General features: G+C 53.8%; 10 protein-coding genes across 10 annotated transcripts; 4 read left to right on the top strand and 6 right to left on the bottom strand.

Moving 5' to 3' along the window:
* Positions 1-232: 232 nt before the first annotated feature.
* Positions 233-2,134, top strand: BO94DRAFT_504026 (efflux pump antibiotic resistance protein; the record flags this gene model as incomplete). Its single annotated transcript, XM_025609496.1, has 1 exon — positions 233-2,134. The coding sequence occupies one exon, from the start codon at positions 233-235 to the stop codon at positions 2,093-2,095; it is 1,863 nt and encodes a 620-aa protein (XP_025461830.1). The 3' UTR covers positions 2,096-2,134.
* Positions 2,135-2,724: 590 nt separating this feature from the next.
* BO94DRAFT_310602 (uncharacterized protein) lies at positions 2,725-3,468 on the bottom strand. Its single transcript, XM_025606820.1, has 2 exons — positions 3,337-3,468; positions 2,725-3,288 (listed from the first exon to the last, which is right to left on the bottom strand). The coding sequence occupies exons 1-2, from the start codon at positions 3,375-3,377 to the stop codon at positions 2,784-2,786; spliced, it is 546 nt and encodes a 181-aa protein (XP_025461831.1). The 5' UTR covers positions 3,378-3,468; the 3' UTR covers positions 2,725-2,783.
* A 493-nt stretch (positions 3,469-3,961) lies between these two features.
* On the top strand, positions 3,962-5,809 carry BO94DRAFT_540526 (FAD/NAD(P)-binding domain-containing protein). The gene is made up of 9 exons (XM_025612935.1): positions 3,962-4,088; positions 4,134-4,259; positions 4,304-4,378; positions 4,421-4,606; positions 4,652-4,904; positions 4,947-5,138; positions 5,186-5,386; positions 5,430-5,511; positions 5,559-5,809. The coding sequence occupies exons 1-9, from the start codon at positions 3,978-3,980 to the stop codon at positions 5,563-5,565; spliced, it is 1,233 nt and encodes a 410-aa protein (XP_025461832.1). The 5' UTR covers positions 3,962-3,977; the 3' UTR covers positions 5,566-5,809.
* Positions 5,810-6,016: 207 nt separating this feature from the next.
* Positions 6,017-7,273, top strand: BO94DRAFT_504030 (TatD family hydrolase). Its single transcript, XM_025609497.1, has 2 exons — positions 6,017-6,145; positions 6,194-7,273. The coding sequence occupies exons 1-2, from the start codon at positions 6,122-6,124 to the stop codon at positions 7,121-7,123; spliced, it is 954 nt and encodes a 317-aa protein (XP_025461833.1). The 5' UTR covers positions 6,017-6,121; the 3' UTR covers positions 7,124-7,273.
* On the bottom strand, positions 7,235-10,136 carry BO94DRAFT_570116 (glycoside hydrolase family 95 protein; the record flags this gene model as incomplete). The annotated part of the gene is made up of 4 exons (XM_025614779.1): positions 7,235-8,946; positions 8,990-9,216; positions 9,270-9,648; positions 10,115-10,136. 4 exons carry the CDS (start codon positions 10,134-10,136, stop codon positions 7,268-7,270), a joined length of 2,307 nt encoding a protein of 768 aa, XP_025461834.1. The 3' UTR covers positions 7,235-7,267.
* Positions 10,137-10,158: 22 nt separating this feature from the next.
* BO94DRAFT_540530 (carbon-nitrogen hydrolase family protein) lies at positions 10,159-11,653 on the bottom strand. Its single transcript, XM_025612936.1, has 3 exons — positions 11,215-11,653; positions 10,731-11,170; positions 10,159-10,686 (listed from the first exon to the last, which is right to left on the bottom strand). The coding sequence occupies exons 1-3, from the start codon at positions 11,382-11,384 to the stop codon at positions 10,286-10,288; spliced, it is 1,011 nt and encodes a 336-aa protein (XP_025461835.1). The 5' UTR covers positions 11,385-11,653; the 3' UTR covers positions 10,159-10,285.
* A 2,026-nt stretch (positions 11,654-13,679) lies between these two features.
* Positions 13,680-17,370, top strand: BO94DRAFT_310689 (non-ribosomal peptide synthetase). Its single transcript, XM_025606822.1, has 2 exons — positions 13,680-13,769; positions 13,862-17,370. Exon 2 carries the CDS (start codon positions 14,113-14,115, stop codon positions 17,278-17,280), a length of 3,168 nt encoding a protein of 1,055 aa, XP_025461836.1. The 5' UTR covers positions 13,680-13,769; positions 13,862-14,112; the 3' UTR covers positions 17,281-17,370.
* A 603-nt stretch (positions 17,371-17,973) lies between these two features.
* cp6 (putative carboxypeptidase S1) lies at positions 17,974-19,642 on the bottom strand (the record flags this gene model as incomplete). Its single annotated transcript, XM_025617522.1, has 4 exons — positions 17,974-18,342; positions 18,438-18,951; positions 19,022-19,352; positions 19,401-19,642. 4 exons carry the CDS (start codon positions 19,640-19,642, stop codon positions 18,008-18,010), a joined length of 1,422 nt encoding a protein of 473 aa, XP_025461837.1. The 3' UTR covers positions 17,974-18,007.
* Positions 19,643-20,029: 387 nt separating this feature from the next.
* On the bottom strand, positions 20,030-20,888 carry BO94DRAFT_628964 (uncharacterized protein). Its single transcript, XM_025617523.1, has one exon. The coding sequence runs from the start codon at positions 20,868-20,870 to the stop codon at positions 20,058-20,060; it is 813 nt and encodes a 270-aa protein (XP_025461838.1). The 5' UTR covers positions 20,871-20,888; the 3' UTR covers positions 20,030-20,057.
* A 243-nt stretch (positions 20,889-21,131) lies between these two features.
* BO94DRAFT_628965 (MFS general substrate transporter) lies at positions 21,132-22,761 on the bottom strand (the record flags this gene model as incomplete). The annotated part of the gene is made up of 3 exons (XM_025617524.1): positions 21,132-22,397; positions 22,451-22,519; positions 22,573-22,761. The coding sequence occupies 3 exons, from the start codon at positions 22,759-22,761 to the stop codon at positions 21,132-21,134; spliced, it is 1,524 nt and encodes a 507-aa protein (XP_025461839.1).
* Positions 22,762-23,002: the final 241 nt, after the last annotated feature.

The raw sequence follows: 23,002 nt of genomic DNA on the forward strand, positions 1-23,002 counted from the left end.
TATCAACGGCTGGCCGAGAGCACAACGAGTCAGAATCCGCGCCGTGGCTGCCCATTTCAGCCCTTATCCAATATCCAGCCTGCTGGCGAAAACCCTGACTCTGCGCTGGTCCGGTCCACTTGCCCCAGTTTCACGGAGACCTGATCCCGAAATTTCATAAAAGATCTCAGACCGCACTTCGGCCTAGTGCCGTACCTGATTTACCTCTATTGCTGGTTGCTGTATCTTGAAGATGCCCTCCGATCCCTACACTCGGGATGCGTCCCGATCCGCGAGCCCCGACAAGAAAGAAAAGACCGCACAAGTGACGCAGACCAGCCTGGATTCTGCTCCCACGTCGCGGAGATCTTCTTTCTCGGGAACCTACCCGGGCAGCAGCAAATTCGCCTCCACCCCCGCGACCGGGGCTCAAACCCCAGATCCGCTCTTCGGTCAACTGGCCGACCATGATGCACTCAAGAAGTTCCCGCAGACCATTACTCGGCCGGGGGTTGATAGCGAGGATGATTCCTATGAATTGACTGCTGTACAGCCCACTCGCGATGCCGATCCCACCGACGGCCATCATCTCAGCCACCGCCGGCCTTCTTTTGTCCATCGGGACAAGGACTTTGCTGACGAGGCTGGCTCTCCACCCCCAAAACCGACACAGGGTCGGCCTCCAGAGATCAGCAGCTTGGGAGCAGAAATCGTGCTTGTCATGGTCTGTTCCGCAGGCCTGATGCTGTTCTCGTTCCTCCTGGGTGACGTGCTCGCCCCCCAGCTGCAGTTTCGGGAAGCCCTCGGCATCACCAACACGGAGCTGCCCTGGCTGGTCGGATCTTTCAATGTTGCCAATGGTCTGTCGGTGGTGGTTTCCGGCTCCGTGACTGACCTGATGCCCCCAAAATACCTCATGGTCGGTGCCTTTCTCTGGCTCACCGTCTGGAACATCATCGGCGCGTTCTCAGTGCACCCCTCTCGGTATGTGCTGTTCTTCGTGGTGCGTGCCATGCAGGGTCTCGCCATCGGGGTGCTTGTCTCCGGCAGCATGAGCATCCTGGGGCGTGTCTATAAACCCGGCATTCGTAAGAACCGGGTGTTTTCCGCCATGGCCGCCTGCGCCCCGTTCGGCTTTTCCCTAGGAGCGATCGAGGGCGGCCTCCTCTATCAGCATCTCCCGTGGATCTTCGGCTGCAACGCCATCATCACCTCCATCTGTGCCGTGGGTGCCTATTTTTCCATTCCCCCACTACGACCCATGGCCGATAAAGCGGGTGGAGAAGTCCCCTCTTTGCGTCAGTTCGACTTTCTCGGCGCTGCGTTTGCCATCGGGGGGTGTGTCTGCCTGCTTTTCGGTCTCACGCAGGGTGGCGTCACCGACTGGTCTGTGTACACCTGCGTACTAACCGCCGTTGGCATCGTGCTACTGATCGGCCTATTCATCGTGGAGCGTTACGTCGCGCGACCTCTGATTCCCAACCGACTATGGAAGACCAAGGGCTTCACTCCGCTGATGATCGCCTACTTCATGGGCTTTGGGTCATTTTTTGGCGCGTGGCAATTCTACGCCATTCAATTCTGGCTACGCATCCAGCACGCCAGCCCCATCGACGTGGCATTGTACCATCTTCCCAATGCCATTTTCGGCATCGTCGCCACCTGGGTCGTTAGTCGAACCCTCCATCTGGTTCCGGGCCATTACATCTACGCCATCTCCATGTTCGCCTTTACCCTCGGCCCGGCCTTTTTCCTCCCTCAGACAGCTACCACCACGTACTGGGAACTGTCACTCCCGGGTGTTGCCCTCGTTACCTTCGGTCCGGATCTTGCCTTTGCGGCTGCGTCGATCTTCATCACTAGCAATGTTGCGCGCTCGTATCAGGGCAGTGCGGGGAGTTTACTGGTCACGAACCAGAACTTGTCCTCGGCTATTATTACCAGTGTGGCTGATGCGATTGGCACGCGTGTGGATAAACAGCCGGATGGCAGTGTGGGTCTGCATGGACTGAGGTCTATTTGGTGGTTTGCGCTGGGATGCCAGTTGGTTGCTGCGTTGATTACTGTTACGTCGGTGCGGATACCCAAGGAGGAGGAGAAGGAACATGTTACATGACATTTCTTTCTTTTCGTTGATATCTATTTGTGTTGAAAGCATCCGGTGTAGATGATACACATGTTTTGGTTTATAGAGGAAAAGTAATTAATCTTCCATACTTCAACTTTACTCCCGATACTCGTAGTTTTGAGATACAGGTTTATGCCCTTGAGGAGTATATCCACGTGGATCTGGAAACAGATGCAAGGGTATGCCCTACACCACAACACCATGCCTGCACCACTCAACCATCTCTCCTCCCATCATCTACAACCAAAAACCACATGATCCACCACCGGGAACGGCAATCTCCGATGCAGCCGCTCGCGAATCCCCTCTGCATCCTCCTCCCCTAACAACCCCCACCTCAACAATAAATCCACCACCACAACCGCACTATTCGGCTTAAACTCCCCCCTCCCCAGCGCCCCCTCACCTCCTCCACCCCCAGAGCCTAAAATCCTCAACCTCCTTATCCGTCGGCACCGGAACCACCCGTCCCCGAGCTCCAACTCAAACAAATACTCCACCTCGGGCTGCAACACCTCCATCCCATTCCCATCCCCATTCCCATCCCTTTGGGTCTTGAAATTCCAATACGAAATGCGATCTACAAACCTGACCCCCTGCTCTAGCACCTCTCGAGGGATAGCAGCTTCCTCGATAGCCTCCCGCATAATCGCCTCCCGGGGTGACATCCCCGTACTTAACCCCCGGCGGCAGTCGTGTCTAGCATCCCGGGGTAGGTTTGTTTCTGGGGTGAGCGTTTGGCGATCCACAACCGGACATCCACATCTTTATCTTGGGGTTTGGTTTGGGTATAGCAAAGCATCTGAACACCATAAGTAACAATCCCGAAGAGCGCGCTCGCAGCGCGTTCTATCTCGAGGATTAGGTCGCCGTGAGGGCCGTAGATGGGGAAGGTCTCGTCGCGCCAGCCGGTGAGGATTCCCGTGTTGGCCATGTGGCGGATGGTGGGGAGGAGGGTTGCGGTGCGGGTTGCTGGGGTGGCTGTTTCGGGTGTCATTAGGGTGATGGTGGGATTGGGGGTGGGGGTGGAGTCGATAGACCAGGTATCTTTTGGCCAGGGGAAGGTGGTTATCAGGGTGTTGGGGATGTACCCCAGTATAGAGGGGATGCCGTTGACATGGAAGGCGTGGTAGCTTTGGAGGATGGGGTGGTTGTGTATGTAGGTGGGGTGATAGGGGAAGCTGGGATCATTGGTTAGCTGGTGGGATGTATGGGTAGGGGGGACGTGCTTATCGAGGTCGGCGACGACCTGGGACATGGATTTGGACATGGTGGTGTAGAGGACTGAGTCTAGAATCTAGACACTAGCGATGGGAGCATGGTAGTGGACAATGCGGGGAGATAACAGCCGATGATAATGACGGTGAGTGACAGTGACAGCTGGCGGGCTTGGCGGGCTGGGATTGGTCTGTCGGTATTGTGACAGGATATTCCCTATTCACTGCAATGCCGATTATCGGGTGGACAAGATATCGAAGCAACTCTTTTCCCTCCTCACTGCTGCCCGGATCAGCCCATCCCGAGGCTGCCAAGTGTCTTCAAGCCGGAACTCGGAAGCAACCAAATAGCGGGAAGTTGCGTAGCGGGTTCCGATAATAGCACCTCTGCATAACTGACACATGAGCGATATCTTGATCCCCGTCTCGATGCTGTTGCAAAATCAGATTAGGGAATGATCATCGTCTATAGACAGCACGACGAGCGATTTAACAGGTCTAGTATAAGGGCTGAACCACATCCGACGGATGCTTATCTCCGAGGAATTCCCCGAGGCATATCTCCGAGACCCATATCGATCCCTAACCTGCATTATAAGCTGTCAAGTCTGCAGGAGACAGATTCGACAAGAATAAGCACTAGCATATTGACCATGACCGTCTCTATTGGTGAATTCCGACCGCTGCAGGTGTTGATCGTCGGGGCCGGCATTGCGGGGCTGACCGCTGCCATTGCCCTGGGTAAACAGGGCCATCATGTCGTGGTAAGTGGCCTTAGTGGATGTCAAATTACTTGCTGATGGTGGTAGATTCTGGAAAAATCCAAGTTCTCTCGCGAGGCTGGTGCCGCCATTCATGTACCGCCTAATTGCACGGCTCTGCTCAACTGGTTGGAAATTGATCCGAAGGAGTTTGGGGGGACGTTGCTGGAGCAGGTACTTCTCATGCTCTAGGTGATGTATGCTGGCTAACGGTACAGATTCATCGATATGACCACCTGGGTAACCTGAAGTACCGTAAAGACTTTGCCGAGATTCGTCAAAAGTGGCAGGCAGTATGTCTCCTACACATTCTGTGATCATGTCTGACAGGCTAGGAATGGTATCTCGTCCATCGAGTCGATCTACACAACTATCTCAAGCAGCGGGCCATGCAAACAGCCACTCTTCACATGGGTTGCAAGATAGTCAACATCGATGTGGACAATGACCGCCCGTCGGTGATGCTTGACAACGGGGAAATATTCGAAGGAGATATTTTGCTAGGAGCAGACGGTCTGCACGTATGTACACCCTGATACTTCTCGCATCTCCACTAAAGTATGTAGTCAATTGTCCGCAACGAAATCGGCCAAAACCCCCCTGCACCATTCCCAGCCGGCAAGTCCTGTTTCAGATGGCTTCTTCCGACGGATGATCTGCGCCATCTGCCAGCCACCCAGGATATCGTCCGAGACCCGGGTGTGTTTATCGAATGGGCTGGTGGTGACCGCCGACTTGTTGCGTATCCATGCTCTGACAATAAGATGTTCAATCTTTGTGCTTTCCTTCCAACTGCCGAGGCTGGAGGTGCTGCAGAGGGTATGTCTTAATTCTACTGGTTGTTCAGTCTAACAGGCCTAGGTTGGCAAGCTGTCGGGAGCAAGGACGCCCTAGTGGCTGGATTCGCCGAGTTCAGCCCGGACGTGAAGGAACTAGTTGACGGAGCGGACGATAATCTGAAGGTGTGGGAATTGTTCGACATGAAATCGCTTCCCTCATGGGTAAGGGGGCGTTCTGCCTTACTAGGTGATGCAGCACATCCATTCCAACCATGTGAGCATCCCTCTCTACGACTTAATGTCCTGGACTGATATATCCAGATATGGGCCAAGGAGGCGCCATGGCCATCGAAGATGCCGTTTCACTAGCAGTACTTCTTCCCGCCGGGACTCGCGTGGAAGACATCCCCAAGCGGCTGGCACTATACGAACAGGCCCGACGACCGCGCGTTGAATTGGTTCTGGATTACACGCGAATTAACGGAGTAGATGAGAATGACACAACTGCAAAACGAATCAGTGGTGAGTTTTTCATGCATATTACAGAAACGAGCTGACTTGGTAGCCGCGGAAATGGTCAAGTTCATGGGCATCTGCTTTTCGCACAATGAAATAAAGAGCTCAGGGGGGTTGCTGGAATCTGCCAGGTAAGCATAATTGGTATTGTGTGAATATCTAGCTGACTATGGTTCAGACAGTGAACTGCAGCTTGAATGCATGCTGCCAGCACGTGTCTCCATTTATTAGGGGTATATAAGAGGAGTGCGTCTATCTGTCTAGAGGATTAGCCATTTTGCCATCAATAAATCGTTCTATTCGCGATATAACAGCCGTGCTATTCCTCTAACCATGTTGTATCTAAAATATCACTTCCAAACCGCCGCCGACCCATAGAAATATATCCGACGCACTTAATAAAACAACCATAAAACCAACATCAAATCACATCAAACCGTGCCTCTAATTAAATTCCTACATCATTCATATCCACTTGACTCCAGCATCGCATCTGTACATCAAAACAGGCACCCTAAAATAAAAGTAGAACCCTCATGCCGATCAACCTCCACTGCCAAGCATATCCCGAAGCTATGAAAATGAAAATTTTCGCGCCCTACAGATAACGAGGCGCCACCACCATATACCCCATCAGCGATATAAATAAAATAAACCCCTACGCCCAACTAAACAACCAGACTACCAACTCCTGATCTCAACATATACAATCCAACCAACCAACCAACCAACCAGCCCACAATGTCCCCCCTCCGCTTCGCAGATGTAAGACCCCCCCGGGAACTGCCATCCCATCCTAACTAAAAACACCAGGTCGCCGTAACCTACACAGCGCCCCAATTCCACGGCATCTACCGAGGAAAACAATACCACGCGCCCGACTTCAGCGAAGTAATCACCCGAGCCAAGACCCACAACTGCGAGAAAATGATGCTCACGAGTATGAATCTCGAGGGATTCCACACGAACCTGTCTCTGGTGCGGGAGTTTCCTGAGATTTGTTCGTTGACCTTGGGTGTGCATCCTTATCATGTCAAAGAGATATATTCCCCCGATGGAGAGGGAGATGGGAAGGAGTATCTGGCGCAGTTGAGAGAAGTAGGTCAAAGGGTATTACAGGAGGGTGATGGTGGATCTCCGCTGGTGGCATTCGGGGAGATTGGATTGGATTATGAGTATCTTGAGCGCGCGGACAAGGAGATACAGATTAGGGCGTTTAGAGAGCAATTGGAGATTGCGGTAGAGATGCAATTGCCTCTGTTTTTGCATGTTAGGGAATCCTGTGCGGATTTTGTGGAGATTGTTTCGGAGTATTTACCCCGGTTGCCGAAGAAGGGGTTGGTGCATTCTTTCACCGGGAGTAGGGAGGAGATGATCCAGCTTGTGGGAATGGGATTGGATATTAGTGTAAACGGGGTGAGTTTTCGGACAGATGCAGGGCTGGATATGGTCAGGGCGATTCCATTGGAGAGGTTACAGTTGGAGACGGATGCGCCGTGGTGTGAGGTTCTGGGTGGGGATGAAAGGATTTCGGGGTATTTGAGGGGTGCGAGGGAGTTGCCGGGAGTGAGGAAGCATAATAAGTTTATTTTGGGACAGATGATCAAGGGGAGGAATGAGAGTTGTTACATGGAGAGGGTGGCATTGGTGGTTGCGGGGGTGAAGGGGGTAGAGGTGGAGGTTGTTGCTAGGGCTGCTTGGGAGAATAGTGTGAAGATGTTTGGGTTGGGGGTTAAAGAGTAGTGTGTTGTATAGTTGGAGGGGGGTTGTTATATGTGGGATTTTGGTGTTGAGGGGGGAGGTGTATATATCAGGTTGGTGGTTGATCTTGGGATATGTGGAGGTGTATGTCTTGTGCAATTTATATGCGATAGACTAGAGGTAGGACTAAACAGGGACAACGGTGTATACCTTTCCAATATTAGTACCGATGGGTCCCGTATATCCCTCCCCATTAACAGTAAAATCAACACCCCCTTGCACCCGAATATCCAAGACACTCCCACTCCGCGACGTGATATTCGCCTCGCTCAACACTCCCCCCTCCCACACCATATCAACCACGAAATTCCCCCTCGTCATCAACCCAAACACATGTCCCTTTGGCACCGCAGTCGGCAATGCCGGGAGAAGATGCACTTTCTCATAACTCTGTAACAACATCTCTGCAATACCCGAGGTGAACCCAAAGTTGCCATCAATCTGGAACACCGTATCTGGGCCAGAGTCTGTATTCCACAGATTGGGACTAGGAAACCTCTGCAGATAAATCTGGGTATGGTTCCAGACTTGGTCACCGTCGAGTAACCGAGCATAGAGATTCATTGTCCAGGTTCGTGACCAGCCTGTACTACCGCTGCCGTGGGCGATACGCCAATCCAGGAATGCTTTTGCAGCAGCAGCGAGGGTTTCGTTAACGAGCGGAGCGAGCTGATATCCCGGGAACAGACCGAAGATCGGGCTCATGTGTCGGTGGCCAGGGTCTGCCTCTTCATAGTCGAGACGCCATTCTAGGATTCGGCCGGAGGAGCCGATTTGTGGTGGTTTTATCTTGGCGAGGTAGGAGGTGGCATTTGTGCAGTCGGTGGTGTTGATTTTAAGTATCTCACAAGTTTCAATCACAGACTGGAACAGTTCGTACAGTAGGGAATTGTCCATGGTCGGGGCGATATCGATGCCCTCTTCATTCCCGGCGATGGACATATCACCTGGGATGATAAAGGCAGCCTCCGGAGAGATTGAAGGGCCCGTGATATAGTATCCCTCGAACGGGAAGAGATAGCAGTAGTAGAATCTGGCGGCGCTTTGTAGCAGTGGCCAGATGCGTGCTCGCAGGATTGTCTCATCCCGGGTGAACCGATAATGTTCGATCAGATTAGCAGACAGCCAGGCCGCACCCATGGGCCACATGGTCCATTCGGTGCCGTTATCGACTGGTGCTGCGTCGCCCCAGAGATCGGTATTATGGTGCAAGACATACCCGCCATTGCTGCAGTGGTACATGCTCTCGGCCACATCCAGGCCCCGGGATTTCACAATGTCCATCAGGTCGATGAACGGAGAGAATGTGTCCGCCAGATTGGTCACTTCTGCAGGCCAGTAGTTCATCTCGAGGTTGATATCAATGGTAAATCGGCCACCCCAGGCCGGATCAAAGTCTTGATTCCACAGACCTTGCAAGTTGGCTGGGAGGGCTGGCGACTCCGACGCACGGGAGGACGAAATCAACGAGTGACGACCAAAGTTGAACATGAGTGAAACCAGTTCAGGGTCACTGTCAGGATCAGTCCGGAAGTTGACGAGACGAGTATCCGTAGGAAGATTGCCAGCTGACCCAGAGGACCCTAAGTTCAAGTCAACTCTCCCCGACAAGGCAGAGTAATCAGCGATCGCATTTTCCTTGACAGCAACATAGCCAGCCCTGCTAGCCGCATCAAGCTTCTTGGTGATCTCTGCTTGCCACTCCGCCTGACTTGAATACCGATACGAAGTCTCGGTATCAAAGAAAATATCAACCGTAGAGGCACCACGCACAACCACAGCCGTGCCATTACTCACAATCCGCCCTAAACCATCAGTACCCTCCCAATGATCCAGAAAAGTACTCACCTCCATCAGCAACAAACCTCGCCCCAGCAGTAAACCGAATCGGATCCGCCTGATCACTCGCATTGGCCGTGAGCGCCAACACTCCATGCCCATCCACCACGGTGGCCGTATTCCCCACAACCCATCGATCTCTCACTAACTCACAAACCACATCCACACCCCCAGCCCTACTCGACGACAACCTCATCCCAACAACCCCATCCGGATAACTAGCCACATACTCCCGCCTACACCCATCAGCACAACCCATTCACACCCCCTGAACCAGAGAAAAACATACCTAAACCCCACCCCCTTATACCCATACTCCACCCCCACCACCCCAGTGCTCAAATCCAACCACCGCTTATAATTCTGCACCCAAGCCTCTTCATGTCCAAAATCCAGCCTCAACGCTCCGAGTGCACTATACGACTGCGGCGAGTCCGGAATCCCCACCATATCATCGAGGGTGAGATCATTCCCCTTCGAGATATTTCCCTCTGCGAGGAGAGTTCGAACGGGCCATAGTGCGGCATAGGCATTGGGATTGACTCGGTTGATGAAGGGACCGCTCCAGATGGAGTTCTCGTTCAGAGTGATGTTTTCGATGGCGGTGCCCCAGATTGAGGCGCCGAGGCGGCCGTTGCCGATCGGGAGGGTCGAGGTGAAGTTGTTGGCTGGTTGGAGGTACCAGGAGGTGGTGGAGGGGGGAATTGGGGTTGAGTGAGGGCGAGGGTTATGTGGAGGAAGAGGGTGAGGGTGATGAGGGAGGGGAGGTGCATGGTGAAAGGTGGATTGTGGGTTGGTGTGTCGTTGCAGTATGGTCGGAGAGAGGGTTAAATATACTACCCGTTTAATTAACCGGGGCAAAAGTGGCCATAGAAGGTGAGGAGAATTGGGTGGATTAAGGAACGGAGCTACGGGGTTTGCTTGGATTCCACTAATCAGAGGTCATGGAGGGCTGTGCGGAGAGATGGGCGGATGATCTGCAGGTCCATCACTGTTAGACTGGAATTATCACACAGTGTTATTACCCCATCAGCCCACACCTTATTTATCCGGCTGCGTCCGGGGTACACCTGGAGTCGCCGAGGATATAGAAAAAATGAGTGTCCTCAGCAACTGTCGGAAGACACTCTGAACCCCGTCTCCGGAATATCGACATTGTGAATGGATCCCCATATGTGCAACCATTGATATTCAAACTTGAAAGTACAGCAAGTACAAGCTGAAAAGAGGTCGTACACCCGACAAGGCATACATAGTCGCTAAGGCATCAACAGATGCAGCTTCAATAGGGCAGCACAAGACAGCTCAAAAATTCTCATACACAGGTTGCGACCTGAGCTCCCGACCCCTTGCAACGCTCGGTGATCTCCCCTCGGCCGGACGGTGATGGACTTTCTCCTGGGTATCAACCCCCAACCAGAGCAGATCAGGCCGGCTGTAATGCCCACAGGCATCGACAAAGTGCCGACAGGATACAATGACATCCTTGTCCAGATCTGCATAGATGATGCCCTCTTCTGTAGGCGGCAGCGGCTCCGTCAACCGACGTCCATCAGGGCCAACGACCGCCGACGAGCCGCCCCCGACGACATCCCAAGGAGGGATCAACTTCATCACCTCGGCACACTTCGGACCCATAACAGCAGTCGTGTGTAGAACGAAGGCCGCCGACTCGAGCGCAAAGACTTGCGACGCGCTCATTCCACCTGACAAGTCAGATCACGAATCCCAACCATTGGAAACAACTTACCTTCAGCTGACATCCCCCATAACGAATCACCCCCGAAATGGGGAGGCAGGGGTGGCCATGTCGACACATGAATTTCCTCTCCTTGGATCATCGTGTGATACTTGAGCAGCGGCTGGATATGCTCCCAGCACGTGAGCGTGCCGACTTTGCCGATGGGGAGGTCGACGACATTGAGCAGACTGCTCCCGGATGCTTCGCCGAAGACGGTGCGCTCCATATGGGTGGCCTTGACCTTGCGCCGGCGCATGACAATCTTGCCCGTCGAGTCGATAGTACATTGACCAATGTACAGCGAGTTACCATCGCGCTCAGAGAATCCAAGCACGACAGTGATTCTGTGCTGGGTGGCAACCCGACATATCCTGCGCATATGCTCTGACTCATACGACAGGGAATTTTTGAAATAGGTCTTGAATAGATCAGTATCGATGGGACGACACCTGCGCAATTAGCGGAATGCCGACCATTCATCGAAGATACTTACCATATCCAAGCAGGATAACCTGGAATCCAGCATTCCGGAAAGGTAATCAACTGCGCACCATTGCTTGCTGCCTCGGCAATCAGTCGACAGGTCTTGTCGACCGTGGCATCAAGGTCGAGCCAGACCGGCTCTTGCTGGGTGATAGCGACGCGAACCGTGGTAGTCGCCATGATGAGATATCTCAGGGGTTATCGATGCGAAGAAAAAACAGTTGCACGTGGCAGCTCTTCTAAGCACATCAGCACATAAGGGCGAACGGACCCCATGCGCAGCCGATGACAAATGAATACGTCAGTGTCTGTTCCACGACACCAGGATCGGGGCCAGGATTGAGACAAGGATGCTGAGCGAATGACAGGGGCATCAGTGAGAATTCTGAGCGATGGAAGCTGATACGGGTCCGATAGGGGGTCCTGTCGCATCCACTGGACCGATCCCGAGATGGTCCGATTGGTGAGGCCAGCGGCGCAGCTGCTGATAAGGGGGGGCCGTCCGATCCTGGAGTCCACTCTGTCCCGGGAGATTGGATCGGCTCATCTGTCAGTGTCGAGATGTCAATCATGGTGATTCCATTTCATCCGATAAAAACGGGGGGAGGGAGATAGTTGCCACTGGTGGATCACTGATGCCACTAGTAACGGCGTCGCAAAGAAAGTTCCAACCTTCCATGACAGAATGCCAGCAGGGAAGCAAACATCGAGCAGACCGGTGGACCCGTCCGGTCACATACCAGCCAATGAGAAGCAGCGGAATCTTGGCCCGTTCCAGAACCGCAGCCTCAGGCTTGAGGTAATGTTTTCCTTTTCTCGACTCTCTCGTCTGCCATCTCACCAAGGCTTAACGCTAACCCTTGCTGCATAGCCCGCAACAGCGGTACCAACGGCCCCGTCTAAGCGTCTCAGCATGAGTATGGCCAGCGAGGCGCATATACGAGGTCACACCACCAAGCCTGGTCATGAACGGGGCTACGAGGGCTCGCAAGTGGTCGCGAGTTCTAAAGTGCATTGTGAGGAGCACGCAACTGGAGCAACAATACCCCAGCTCCCCGACCGCCAACCAGATGGCCAAAAATAGATTCCCTCATTTCATGCAAGGGACTGCACCGGCTCGCCCCGGGCACCAATCGCGATCCACTGAACAGGAGCATTGACCGGCTAGGAGCCCTCCAGGCCTACGGTTCGAACGTCTCGAAGCAAACTGCCGGACAGATCGCTGTCGCCACTAGAAGTACAAAGTATCTGGAGGGGCGGTATGGCGTGACCACCGCGGAGAAATCGGAAAACGGCGCAACGACAACCCGTGGGAATTGAAAAATGTGGCACGATGAGGCCCGCAAGGGGTGAAGTCAGCACGGCTCTCGGGGACAAGAAAGTGCGACGCCATTGACCAGTAACACGGGGCGCATTCCCTGTCCTAACAGTAGGAAGATGTCAATAGGATGAGACAGTTGACACTATCGCTGAATAACGGCGAGTCTGGGTTGAACCCGGAGCATCGCAAGACAAGACATCCGAGCGCACTGTTTCTCCCTCTACCATGCATGCGATTTCTGGGTATAGACACAGTAGCCAGGGCATTTTCTAAAGAAGGAGAGCAGTATCCTCCCGGCATCCAGAGGATCGGTCAGGATGCACAAGGAACAAATCAACAACTGGTTCCCCTCCACTCACGGCCGGAGATGAGCTGATAGGCAATGCTGTCGATTAGGTTTGCGGGGTAGGAAGTCAGAAACTTTGCCTGTGAAGCTTACCGGAATTTGCGGGGTATCGACATCGGTGCATTCTATGGTCACAGTCTAGACCCAACTGCCACCGGTGTGACTCGTGTAACCGGGCAGCTTTGCATGTGTCCAGGCCTGGCTGCTGCATGTCGCAGGCATCTCTGCAGCTATTGGCCTGATGAAGAGGCCATGGCGGGCCGAGTGCTGCATTTGAATGACATAATCCCTCATGGGGTACGGCAGATCCCATCCTGAGCCAGTGGGATAGACCACGAACCCGGTTACCGGGAAGCTTGACGCAATTCATGCCAAACCCTCCAGAGGAACACGATCCCCTACGGACAATCCGGCAGCACGCACAATCGAGTCGATGTCGTACCTTGTTTAGTCCACATCGACTCATCGTGGTGTAAGCCAAGCCGTCAGTGTCAGTAGGAGAAGCTTGAACCGATCCAGGATGCAGGGCAGTTGACTGCGCATCCAGTCAGGTGCTCTGTGATTAGATTGAGTTTCAACGTCCTCGTTGGTCAGCCTTGCAAGCATGCCACTCGCTCACCGCTGGTGGATGAATGTGCCAGATGATCGGCCACCAGTCACGGCAGTTGACGGAATCTGGGACATATCCCGGCCGGCCTGGGAAGTCTCGCACCGGCCTCCTTGCACAGTCACCATGCTTGTCTCCCACAACTAACCATTCAGATCGAGGTGTCAGATCTGTCCGGTCCCTGGATGATGGCTCCCCAGTTATGTCAATTCCCGCACCCCTGACCAGGTTTGTGACATTCCTCAATACCTCCTCGCACGAGCAAGGGCCCTATTGTGGCACTTATGATAGGTAAGCAGCTCTCCGATGGTTGGCGTCGGTCATGAATATACACAACACCTCCATATGGCCATGTCTAAACTCCGGCTGCTAAACAATGACAGGCTGGCTGAACAGGTTTGCCACTGGCAGGCAAGGGATCCGGCCAGACCAGCCAACAGTATGGATACTGGTAACTGCAGCCCTGAAAGAGTCGCTGGTATGTCGTGATGAGGCTTCACATGAGGTGGTGGGGAGAAGCGTTGAGCGATTTTGGCTCGATGCCTGAGGAGCCACGGTCTTCGAAGACTATTTGAAGGCACACGGCCGGGCAATTGACCGACAACTATTCTTCTCCAGCAAGTCTGTGACAATTATGCCTGTGGCTTTTCTTTCAGTCGATACCATGTCTCCGTCATTCCTCATCTCCGAAATCCCGGAGGATGTGTGCCATGCTGGCCTTGGGCTCGCCGGCCTTCTCCAACAGCAGGCCACGGTTCGCGGCACCGCCATTGCCATCGAAGAGGGCCACCATGAACTGACATATGGCGACCTCCACGACAAGGCGCTCTTTATTGCCAACCAGATCGATAGCCTAAATCACGCAGACCTCTCACCCGTGGGCATCATTATCCCACGAAGCATGAACCATGTGTTGTCTCAGGCGGGTGTGGTCTACGCAGGACGGGCCTGTGTTCCGCTAGACAGCAAGCTCCCGGACGAGATGTTGACGGACATGCTGCACAACCTGGGATCGACGCTCGTCATCACAGATATGGTTCAGCAACATCGACTGCCTCGATTCAAGCACCTCGTTGTCGACCACCGTGCTATCCCGGATGACTTTGATGCGAAAATTTCTCCTAGTCAAAACGGGCCGCAGACGTGCTCTCATGTTTTCCACACCTCCGGGACGACAGGCAAGCCAAAAGCGGTCGAAGCATTTGCCGAGGGCATGATTAATCTTGTTCTCGATCCAGCGGAGCTTATTCGAAAAGGACAGCGCGTCGGTCACGGGTCCAATGTCATCTTTGATACCTCCCTGGTGGAGATCTGGGGTTCATTACTGCGCGGCGCCACAATGGTGGTAGTTCCAGTGGAGACAGTCCTTGACCCAACCGCTCTCAGCATTTTTGTCAAGGAGAAGGAACTCAACGTACTGCAACTCACGACATCCCTCCTCACAGTCACGGCATACGCCTGCCCTGACGCGTTCTCCACACTCGACACCTTGATAACTGGTGGAGAGGCAATCAACTGCCAAACTATTCAATCCATCTTTGACGCCGGGGCACCAGGCCGAATAATCAACGGATACGGACCGACGGAGGCTAGTGTGTATGTGTTATGGCACGAGGTTTCAGAAGAGGAAGCCTGCAGAGGGGAGATTCCCGTGGGAAAGCCGTTCGGGAATGTAGAAGTGTTCCTTGTTGATGACACTCTGGGTCCCGTCCAGCCAGGAGAGGTGGGTGAACTATTGGTGTCTGGTGTCGGCGTTGCTGGAGGCTACATTGGAGACCCTGAAAAGACGGCCAAGAGCTTTCTGTTCATGCCACAAATGCGCAGGACAGTGGATCGCGGACCGAAGCACATGTACCGAACCGGGGACTTGATGCGGGTGGACAACAACGGCATCTACTACTACCTCGGACGAAAAGACAACCAGATCAAGATCCGCGGCCAGAGAGTGGAGCTGGAGGCGTTGGAGGCAGCCCTCGTCGGCACTGGCCTGGTCAGTGCGGCCGTGGTGGTCAAGATCACTCCGGAGGAGGTCGATCGGGGCCAGTTCCTACTTGCCTACTGCATTCCATCCTCGCCAGATGTGGCAGAAGGCGCCATCATGAAAACATACATGGAGCAGGCTCCACACTTGATGGTTCCCCGTCTGGAATTGATCGATGTCCTACCCCTTCGATCTACCGGCAAGGCCGACCGGAAGGCTCTGGAGGAACATTACCATGAAAAGCTCAAGCGATCGCGGGCTAATGGAATGAATGGGAATGTCAATGCTGGGAGGGTTGCCGCCAAGCTGGAATATATCTGGGTCGACGTGTTCGGTCTCCCCCTGGAGCATTTACGCCCAACGGACGACTTTGTGGCCATGGGAGGGACCTCCTTGATTGCAGCCACGATGATTGCCCGGATCAACCAAACATTTGGGATCTCGCTACGAGCCCAGATGCTGTATGAGAATACCAGCTTCGAGAAGCTGACTCAGCTGGTCACCAACATTCAAGTCAATGGCGACGACTCCACGATCCAGGCCGAACAAGAGGTCTGGCTGCAAGACTCGAGATTAGCCGAGCATCTACGGCCTATTGGGGGCGTTGTCCCCCATTGGCAAGATAAGCATGAGGGACGGATCTTCTTGACGGGGGCTACGGGCTTCGTTGGAGTATTTCTCCTGGCCACTCTGGTCAAACGGCCGGACGTGAAAAAGGTGGCCTGTCTAGTCCGAGCCGACGATGAACCCTCAGCCCGACGTCGGCTGGAGAGGTGCCTGGAGAAATACTGTCTCTACGCCAACATGGACAAGGTGGTCGCCGTTCCAGGCAACTTTGGACAGCCCAAGCTGGGTCTATCCCCTGAGCAATACGACTACTTTGCCACCTGGTCTAGCGTGATTTTCCATCTGGGAGCCAAAGTCAGCTACGTGGCCCCATATTCCTCCCACCGGCAGGAGAACACCATTGGAACATTGAACATGCTCGAGTTTTCCACGCATTGTCGAACCAAGGCCATGCACTACTCCTCGACGATAGCCGCGTACGGGCCAACCGGACATGTCACGGGCGCAAAGCTGCTCCTGGAGGACGAGCGACCGGCTCCTCATCTTGCTGCCCTGCCCCACGATACGGGATATGCTCAAAGTCAGTATGTGGCTGAGGCAATTGTCTGGAATGCGATCGATAATGGCTTTCCCGTGGCCATCTACCGCCCCGGATTCGTCCTCGGCCACAGCAAGTCGGGCATCTGTAACCCCGACGACTTTATCTCCCGACTGTTCACCAGCTGCATGGATATGGGGCTGTACCCTGTTCTGCCTGACCAGCGAAAGGAATTCATCCCGGTGGACTTTGTAGTGGATGCCATGTTGCACGTCTCCATGTCCCACGACAACCTGGGGCACGGATACAACCTGGTGCAGCCGGACCTGGACAATGCCATTGACATCAACACCAGTTTCGACCTGCTGAATCAGATGTCTCCATACCAGATGGAGGGGGTGCCGTATGAGGAATGGGTGAACTCGCTATCCGAACGACTGGATGATCCTCTCCACCCGCTCACCCCCATGTTGCGAGAGAAGGTGTTTGGCGACAAGACCCGCTGGGAGGTCTACGAGAACATGGCCGAGTACGGACGAGAGAACATCCGACGGGCTTTGCAGGATGCACCAGAGATTCTCAATCGAGAGCCTATCGGGGTATTGTTCCAAAGGTCGCTGAAGAGCTGGCTGCCGTGTCTTGTATCGCCCAAGCCGGTGAGCATCCGGTCGAGTACAGCTTGCTCAGAGACGGCTTCCAATGACAACACACAATAAGCAGACCAGGAACAACGCATGTGATGAAGACCACAATTACGAACGAAGCACACGAAGACCACACCAAGAAAACAACAGTAAAGAAGGAACAAGCACGCACTGCATCCATTTCAGAAAATGATGGGAATAGTTTGACATCTACCTGACGATCCACGAGCATTATATAGCATCTAATACCATATGCTTATCAGCGGGCCAAGACTCCCTCGTAGCGCGGAATGTCACCCTTTCCTCCTCCCGATCACGGCGATGCTACCATTGACTCTGAATGGCCAATATATCCTGTTGCCTGGAATATATCCTACCTTGCATATCCTCAACCCCATCTCCCTACTCACAATCCCTGCTCCGGAGTAAGGGCTCTAGGCTGAAGGATTAATCGCGCTTACCACCGGCTGTCTACTTACAACCAACCAACCACATGCACCGCGCAAGTAACCCAAATCCAAACATAATATCATATCTTTCATTGCGATAATATCAACAATCTATCCATCCCCATCGATCAACCCACCCCGAAACATACTTACCCCCATCCCACAGTCGCAATCATCCATCTCCATCGTGACCACCAGATCCCATCCCACAAATCCCAATCAAACCCCAAGTACCAAGCACTAAGCAGTAAGTACTCTAAGTCGAATAAACCCCCTCCCCCCTCAAAACCTGCCCAAACACCTGCAACGCCATTTTCGGTTCTACACACACCCACCCCACCAACCAAACATTAGCCAAACCCAAACCCAAACCTAACCAGCCCTTCAACCCCACCAGAAACCATGGGGCCAAACTCACGATAATAAGGCACCTCATGCCCGGCGTCATACACCCTCAGGAGGGAAAAATTCCCCACAGACTTAAACATCCCCCTTTCCACACCATCAACAGTATACGGTTGTAACGGGGTATCCTGGAATTCTCTCCGTCCCGGGAAATCCACGGCGTTAGCGACTTCGTGTACACCGAGCCAGTTGCAGATCCAGTCTGCGTCGCCGGCCCAGAGGAGGATGTTGATTCCGGAGGTCACGATTGTGGAGAAGGTGGTTAGGAAAGAACGGGTTACTGGTTTTTTTTTTTGGTTTGTTGTTAGTGTTATTTTCCAAAGGAGGGGGGAATATAGGGGTTTAGAGAGAGAGAGGGGGGGGTGGGTCATGTACAGTCACCCGTCGAGGCGAATTTATCATACGGTCCATCCGGACACTCCGCATACGTAACCCTCGCACCGATAGCTTTCATAACAGTCTCATTCTTCAAATACTCAACGTATGTTTCAGGCGGGTAGGGATCATTCGCCGGCCGACGAATATCGTATACGTTCCAGTCCCCTGTGCTGAGGATCGGATCCTCGACAACATCGGCACAGGTGTTCGCCGCAATACGACAGGCTGGGTCTGTAGCGAGGATAGTGCAGTTCTCTAGGGCAGGGAGACAGATGGTTTCGTAGTCGTGGTAGTATTTTTCTCCGGCGGAGGTGTTGATCAAGGCCCGGTAGGGGTTATCCAAAGCGTAGGTGATGTAGGATTTTTCTTGAATGGTAGAGTCGAACCACCCGTTGTTGATACCGAGGGAGACGAGGTTGATGGGTTCGCCGATGATGTGGCCGTTGGTGATGGCGGTGTTTTGGGCTTGGATGTAGTGGGCGAATTCGGGGCCGTAGTGGCCGCCGTAGGACTTATTGAGTTAGTTGGTTGGTTGGTTGATTAGGAGGGAGAGAGGGAGGGAGGGAGGGAGGGAGGGATACTTCTGTGAATAGATTAAAGTCACGACTCTGGTAATCTGGAAAGTGGGCATAGAATGCTTGGATGAGTTTCCAGACATATGGGGCGGCGGTGACGGTGCTATTGACTGTGTCGTTGCCGTAGGAGAAGCCCACGCCGATGGGCTGGTCGATGTAGAGCATGTTGGAGTGGGTGTTCCAGCTGTAGGGGTTGATGGAGGGGGTGGTCTGATTGTCGATGAAGCGACATGGACCGTGTTCTTGGAAGAGACCGATCATGGATGAGCAGCCGGGTCCGCCGTTGAACCAGGCTGTTAGAGGGGCTGCGTAAGGGTCATAGCGTGATTCAAAGAACCTGTTGTTTGATGTGAGTTGGTGTTGGGAGGGTACTGTCAGGACATACCAGAAGAACATGTTCATGTCCTCTCCGACAGAGAGGTATCCGGAGTACTGGTTGACTCCTGGCGTGGTTTCACAGATGCCTGAGTTCTCTACAATTTCCAGCGTTGCTCCTGTGGCTGCATGGTGGAAGACAGTGTACTCGATACCGCGCTTGACCACGGTTGAGATGCGGTCTTGCGGGAACGCATAAACGGCACTGGCTACAAGGGTAGATAGTAACCATGACCTCTGGATGAGCTTCATGATGGCGGTTTGTATGTTCTGAAAAATGCCAAGTCAGGACAGGCGCATCAGCATGAGAGCCAGCATGGTTAAGTAGGAACAGGTGAAGGGTATTCAGTAACTGCGATACCCTTGAATAACCGGGCAATCTCGGTTGTTTGCAGGTGGCACAGATACTGTCCAACAATTGGCAGCACCGCTGAAGTGACTACGATGGAAATGGGCCGGACTGCACGCGGGTGCCACCGCCGATCATCTCCGCAGCCGGTGGCATTCCAGGGTTAACCACAGATATACTGCAAGGTATGACGCAGGAGAAGCAGGAAGAATGGTAACTAGCAAGTCCGTCCCATTATGAATAGATATCTAGTCTAGCAACTAATTAACCCATCCTCGCATCTCACCTCAATCGAGATACAGATCAAGAGACATGGCCTTATGAAAGAGCAAAGATCCGGTGCGCACAATCCGTCAAATCGTCCCACTCGACCGTAAATGCCGGACATTCGGCCAGGTTGAACCCCATTAACCTCTGAGTGTCGAACCGAAGAGGATGGCCTTCCCCAAACTGAACGGTATGGATGTACCTGTCAATAACCCGGGTCGGCCTTGGCATGTCGCCGAGCTGCCAGCTTTCGACATAGACGTTTCTCAGCATGGGGTGGACAATCAAGAGCATCACCGTCTGAGTTCGTCCGTTGGAGTGTTGGAACCACCAGTCCACGTCATGGCGTAGCATGCCCAGCCATCCCTCCACCCCGGTTTCCACGACGAAGCTTGGCCACATCTGGTCAACATGTGTGCTGGTGATTGGATGAGGGGCCAAGTAGCATCGGCTCGGCTGCTTGAGGGAGTCGACCGAGCCCCGGAAAGTAAAATCAGAGAGGAAGCGCCCGTTGGTGGTGGCCATTCCCGCGTGGGCCGCACAAGGCTGGCGAAATATCTCGTGGACGAGATGTCGTGCGGCCCGGTAGCACTCCCAGCGGACGAGCCGGAGAATGGCGGTAGTCCCGTCGATGACAAATGATTGCTGGTCCGGCAGGGCGCCGCTGGCTATGTAGTTCTGGCCTTCGGGGGTGAGATTGTCCACTTGGAGGATTTGACCTACGAAGCCCGGGGCTAGCGTGATGTGGTACACGAGAGCTTCGAGAGCGCGGGGAGTGGTCCAGCTGGTGCCGAAATGGTTTTCAGGGAGATCAGCCATAATATCATAGGTGACGGGTTCTTCGGTTGACATCTCGAGGGACATAAGATATGAATAGGAAGGTGATAGAGAATAGGGGACATGGTGGAGAAAGCAAAGACAAGGAGGTCAGAGATGCGATGTGAGGGGAGACACTAGACACAGCAGACCAGAAAGGAAAGAGGTGATTGAGAAGGAGCAAGCAGAACTACACCAGCTGGGCGGTTCTTAGGGTTCGACCACATTGGTACAGAGAGGTAAATTAGTGAAGGTATAGGCCAGTGAACGTATAGAGCGGGTCATGAATCATGGATGGTAGCTGGTATGCTACAGACGATAGCGAAAGCCCACCGTATTCCAGTCGGTCGCATCTTCATAGTCCTCTGCCTGCAATTCGACCGACTGCACCAGCACCGACACATTGGCCCCATCCCGTCGCTCATCCACCATCTTGCCTCCGACAGCCCCCGCCAGTCCGGCGTTGCCCTGGATACATTCCTCCCGATCGCGTTTCGCATTGAACCACTGCAGATAACACCGCAAGGATACTGCCAACGCAGCCGAAATAATATAGCAGATCAAGATGGCCCGGAAGGAAGTCTCATACAGCGGGGCCTCGCTGGACTTGAAGAACTGTGGCCCCGCAATGTTGCCCGCACAATACGCCACAAACATCAAGGTGGTGATGGTCATTTTTTTGGTGACACCACGATAATTGGCCTGCAGGAGGGACATGATCAGCGGGAGCGCGCCTGGGCCCGTCGACAGCAGAAAGTAGCCGAACAGCTGGGCGCCCAGGGGGACGTGGTGCGCCCGCGCGTAAATGATGGCGCTCCCTGTGATAGACACCGCCACGATACACACAATCAGGATGCAATTCATCTGCCGGGATTTACTGGCTAGCCAGCCGGTCAAGGCAATCGTGCCTGCGCTGATCACACTGGCCGGGATGACAATCAGGGTCGACTGCAAGGAGGTGAATCCAAACGATTTGATGACCAGGTTGCCGAAATTCTGGGTGCCACCGTTGGGGATCTGGGTCAGCACGGCCAGGGCAAACAAGTGCCACGTCTTGGGGTCGCAGAGACATTCCACAAATTGCGACCATTTCCAGGTGGTCTTCTCCGTCCGACCGGTACCCGCCACCATGGCGCGATGGGCCATGAAGTCGCGTTCCTCGGGGGTGAGGAATTTGGCGCTGGAGATGCTATCGGGGAGTAGGGCCCAGAGGACAAACCCCCACAGAAAGGTGGCAACTCCGAGGATGATGAACATCCACATCCACGGACTCAAAGGATGGTCGATGTGTCCGATTCCGTAGGCTAACAGACTGGCGACGAGGCCACCCACAGAGTTACCTGAAAACCAAACACCCGTGCGAAGGGGAATCTCATCGCGGGTGTACCACGTCGTGGTGATGAACATGAAGGCGGGCGTGATGGTGGCTTCGGCCACCCCCAGCAGGAAGCGCACCGCCAGCAGCCCGCCATAATTGGTGCAAGCGGCGGTGAGGGCCACCACCGCGCCCCAGAACAGGGTGTTGATGGCCAGGTATTTGGCGACGGGCAGACGGGGGATTAGCAAGTTGGTGGGCTAGATATCGGTCAGCGCTTGGGTCTCAAGTAGAAGAGCGGAGACGGTCGCACCCATTCCCAGAAGAAATACCCGAAGTAGAAGATACTCGACACCCAACTGTATTGCTGGCCGACCAGGTGCTGTTACATGTATTAGTGAGTTGCCCAATTTTCAGAAACAACCAGACACTTACCGTATCCTCGATCAGTCCAAACACAGACGCACTCGACAGGATGCTCTTGTCCATAAAGTTGAGGAGATACGTAAAGAAGAGCAGTGGCAACAGGCGCCGATCCACCTTGCGTAACACCCGCGCGGGGTCAACCTCCGGGCTATCATCCGGGCGGTTCTCACCAGAGGCAGAAGGTACAACGGCATTCATGACAGCAATCCTAAAACAAAGGCACGACTGGGATAAAGTCAACCATGGATGGGTCTACGCGAGGAGTTTTAAAGGCTGGATGCGAGGGCTGCAGCGGATCAGCCCCGCCTTATCGCCGATATCAGGCCTGCAACCGGCCCGCCGTCCAATAAGCTGCCGTGCCCTATCTGATAATCATAGGGTTGATACGTTATCGGCCAATGACTCGAGTGGAGATGTGAAGGTGAAGATGCGATTAATC

This window comes from Aspergillus sclerotioniger, assembly GCF_003184525.1.
Source record: "Aspergillus sclerotioniger CBS 115572 chromosome Unknown BO94scaffold_49, whole genome shotgun sequence".
NCBI lineage: Eukaryota > Fungi > Ascomycota > Eurotiomycetes > Eurotiales > Aspergillaceae > Aspergillus > Aspergillus sclerotioniger.